The 2,816-nt window shown below is 53.9% G+C and overlaps 1 protein-coding gene across 1 annotated transcript; it reads left to right on the top strand.

Annotated features, from left to right (window-relative positions):
* Nucleotides 1-118: 118 nt before the first annotated feature.
* LOC112617913 (sulfotransferase 1A1) lies at nucleotides 119-2,813 on the top strand (the record flags this gene model as incomplete). The annotated part of the gene is made up of 4 exons (XM_025374562.1): nucleotides 119-267; nucleotides 372-497; nucleotides 587-684; nucleotides 2,782-2,813. Coding segments are annotated over exons 1-4 (404 nt in total), but the record flags the coding sequence as incomplete, so codon positions are not given.
* Nucleotides 2,814-2,816: the final 3 nt, after the last annotated feature.

Raw genomic sequence — 2,816 nt, 5'->3', positions numbered from 1 at the left:
GGCAAGTCACTCAGCCTCCCTAGGCCTCAGTGACTTCCCTGAAAGCAAGAATGCCGCTTTCTTGCTGTTGTGATGGTGTTAAAGGAAGTGGGCCTGGCTCTGGCTCCTGACACAGGAACATGGAGCTGATCCAGGACACCTCTCGCCCGCCAATGGAGTACGTGAAGGGGGTTCCGCTCATCAAGTACTTTGCAGAGGCACTGGGACCCCTGCAGAGCTTCCGGGCCCGGCCCGATGACCTGCTCATCAGCACCTACCCCAAGTCCGGTAGGTGAGGAGGGCCACCCACCCTCTCCCAGGCGCCAGTCCCCACCTTGGCCAGCGAGGTTGTGCCCTCAGTCTGCTCACCTCCCATCTCCCTCCCTCTCCAGGGACTACCTGGGTGAGCCAGATTCTGGACATGATCTACCAAGGCGGCGACCTGGAGAAGTGTCACCGAGCTCCCATCTTCATACGGGTGCCCTTCCTTGAGTTCAAAGTCCCAGGGATTCCCTCAGGTGTGTGACCGTGTCCTGGGTGCAAGGGGAGGGGAGGAAGACAGGGCTGGGGCTTCAGCTCACCAGACTTTCCCTGACCCACTGCTCAGGGATGGAGACTCTGAAAGACACACCGGCCCCACGGCTCCTGAAGACACACCTGCCCCTGGCCCTGCTGCCCCAGACTCTGTTGGATCAGAAGGTCAAGGTGAGGCTGGGCACAGTGTTTCACATCCGTAATCCCAGCACTTTGGGAGGCTGAGGTGGGAAGATCCCTTGAAGCCAGAAGTTCCAAACCAGTCTCGTCCAAAAAAAAAAAAAAAATCAGTTATGCATAGTAGTGTGTGCCTGTAGTACCAGCTACTCAGGAGGCTGAGGTGGGAGGATCACCTGAGCCTGGGAGTTCAAGAGTGAAGCGAGCTATGATCACACCACTGCACTCCAGACTGGGTGACAGAGAAACCTTGTCTCAAAAAAAGATGAAGAATAAAAAGAGGGGCCGGCAGGCGCGGTGGCTCATGCCTGTAATCCCAGCACTTTAAGAGACTGAGGCAGGCAAATCACTTTAGACTAGGAGCTCGAGACCAGCCTGGCCTACATGGCAAAATCCCATCTCTACTAAAAACACAAAAAAATTAGCCAGGTGTGGTGGCGGACATCTGTAATCCCAGCCACTTGGGAGGCCGAGGCAGGAGAATTGCTTGAACCCGGGAGGCAGAGGCTGTAGTCAACTGAGACCTCACCATTGCACTGCAGCCTGGGAAACATGAGTAAAACTGTCTCAAGGAAAAAAAAAAGGGGGGGAGCTGGGCCTGTTGTGGCTCACACCTGTAATACCAGCAGTTTGGGAGGCTGAGGTGGGCAGATCACCCGAGGTCAGGAGTTCGAGATCATCCTGGCCAACATGAAGAAACCTCATCTCTACTGAAAATACAAAAATTAGCCTGGCGTTGAAGCAGGCGCCTATAATCCCAGCTAGTCAGGATGCTGACGTGTGAGAATCGCTTGACCTGAGAGTCGGTGGTTGCAGTGAGCTGAGATCATGCCACTGCACTTCAGCCTGGGAGACAGAACGAGACTTCGTTTCAAACAAACATTAAAAAAGGTTTGTCGGCCGGGCGCGGTGGCTCACGCCTGTAATCCCAGCACTTTGGAAGGCCGAGGCGGGCGGATCACAAGGTCAGGAGATCGAGACCATGGTGAAACCCCGTCTCTACTAAAAATAGAAAAAATTAGCCGGGCGCAGTGGCGGGCGCCTGTAGTCCCAGCTACTCGGGAGGCTGAGGCAGGAGAATGGCGCGAACCCGGGAGGCGGAGCTTGCAGTGAGCCGAGATTGCGCCACTGCACTCCAGCCTGGGCGACAGAGCGAGACTCCGTCTCAAAAAAAAAAAAAAAAAAAAAGGTTTGCCACCTGTGATGGCTCACTGCTGTAATGTCAGCACTTTGGGAGGCTAACGTGGGTGGAACACTTGAGCTCAGGAGTTCTAGACCAGCCCAGGAAACATGGGGAGACTCCATCTCTATAAGAAATACAAAATATCAGCAGGGCATGGTGGTATGGCGCTGCAGTGCCAGGTGCTCAAAAGTCCAAGGCTGGAGGATTGCTTAAGCCTGGGAGGTCAAGGTTGCAGTGAGCTATTATCACTCCAGTGCACTCCAACCTGGGCGACAGAAAAAAAGAAAGACCAAGGTCTTTTTTTTTTTTTGAGACAGAATCTCAGAGCTCAGGAGCTCCTGAGATAGAGTCAAAAAAAAAAAAAAAAAATCCCACAACACACACAACAAACAGAAAAATCAGAGGTCCAGGTAAGGTGTGGGGCATGTGAATCCAGGGAAGGAGGCCCCGGCTCAGCCCAGCTTTGGTCCTGTTCTTCTGAGAAAGTCGCCTCACTTCCTCCAGCCTTGTCTCGTCTTCCGCGGCAGGGGGACTGTCTGCCTCTTGCTCTGATGACCAAGAACATGAGACTTCAGTGTAGATCTAAGAAAGGTAGAGGGTAGGTCCTCACAGGCCCACAAAATTTGGTGGTGGTGGGAACATGCCTGGCGGAGCATGCCTTGCTCCAGATCAGGGTGTGACGCATTGAAGCAGATTATATTACTTTAGAATATGATGGTCTCAGGGACCAGGCAGGGTTTTGGCTTCCAAGCAGGGTTCAGGCCCCGGCTTGATCCTACCTATGCCGTGAGATGTCAAGCAAGTCAGCCTCTAAGCCTCAGGTTCTTCCTTTGCCAAACCAAGAGATGAGCTGGCCTGTGGCGGGCTGTGTGGTGATGGTGCTGGGGTCGAGTCTTCTGCCCCCGCAGGTGGTCTATGTTGCCCGCAACGCAAAGGATGTGGC

The sequence above is a fragment of the Theropithecus gelada genome, unplaced genomic scaffold, assembly GCF_003255815.1.
Source record: "Theropithecus gelada isolate Dixy unplaced genomic scaffold, Tgel_1.0 HiC_scaffold_6062, whole genome shotgun sequence".
Classification (NCBI taxonomy): domain Eukaryota; kingdom Metazoa; phylum Chordata; class Mammalia; order Primates; family Cercopithecidae; genus Theropithecus; species Theropithecus gelada.
This window is presented reverse-complemented; position numbering and strand designations above follow the sequence as displayed.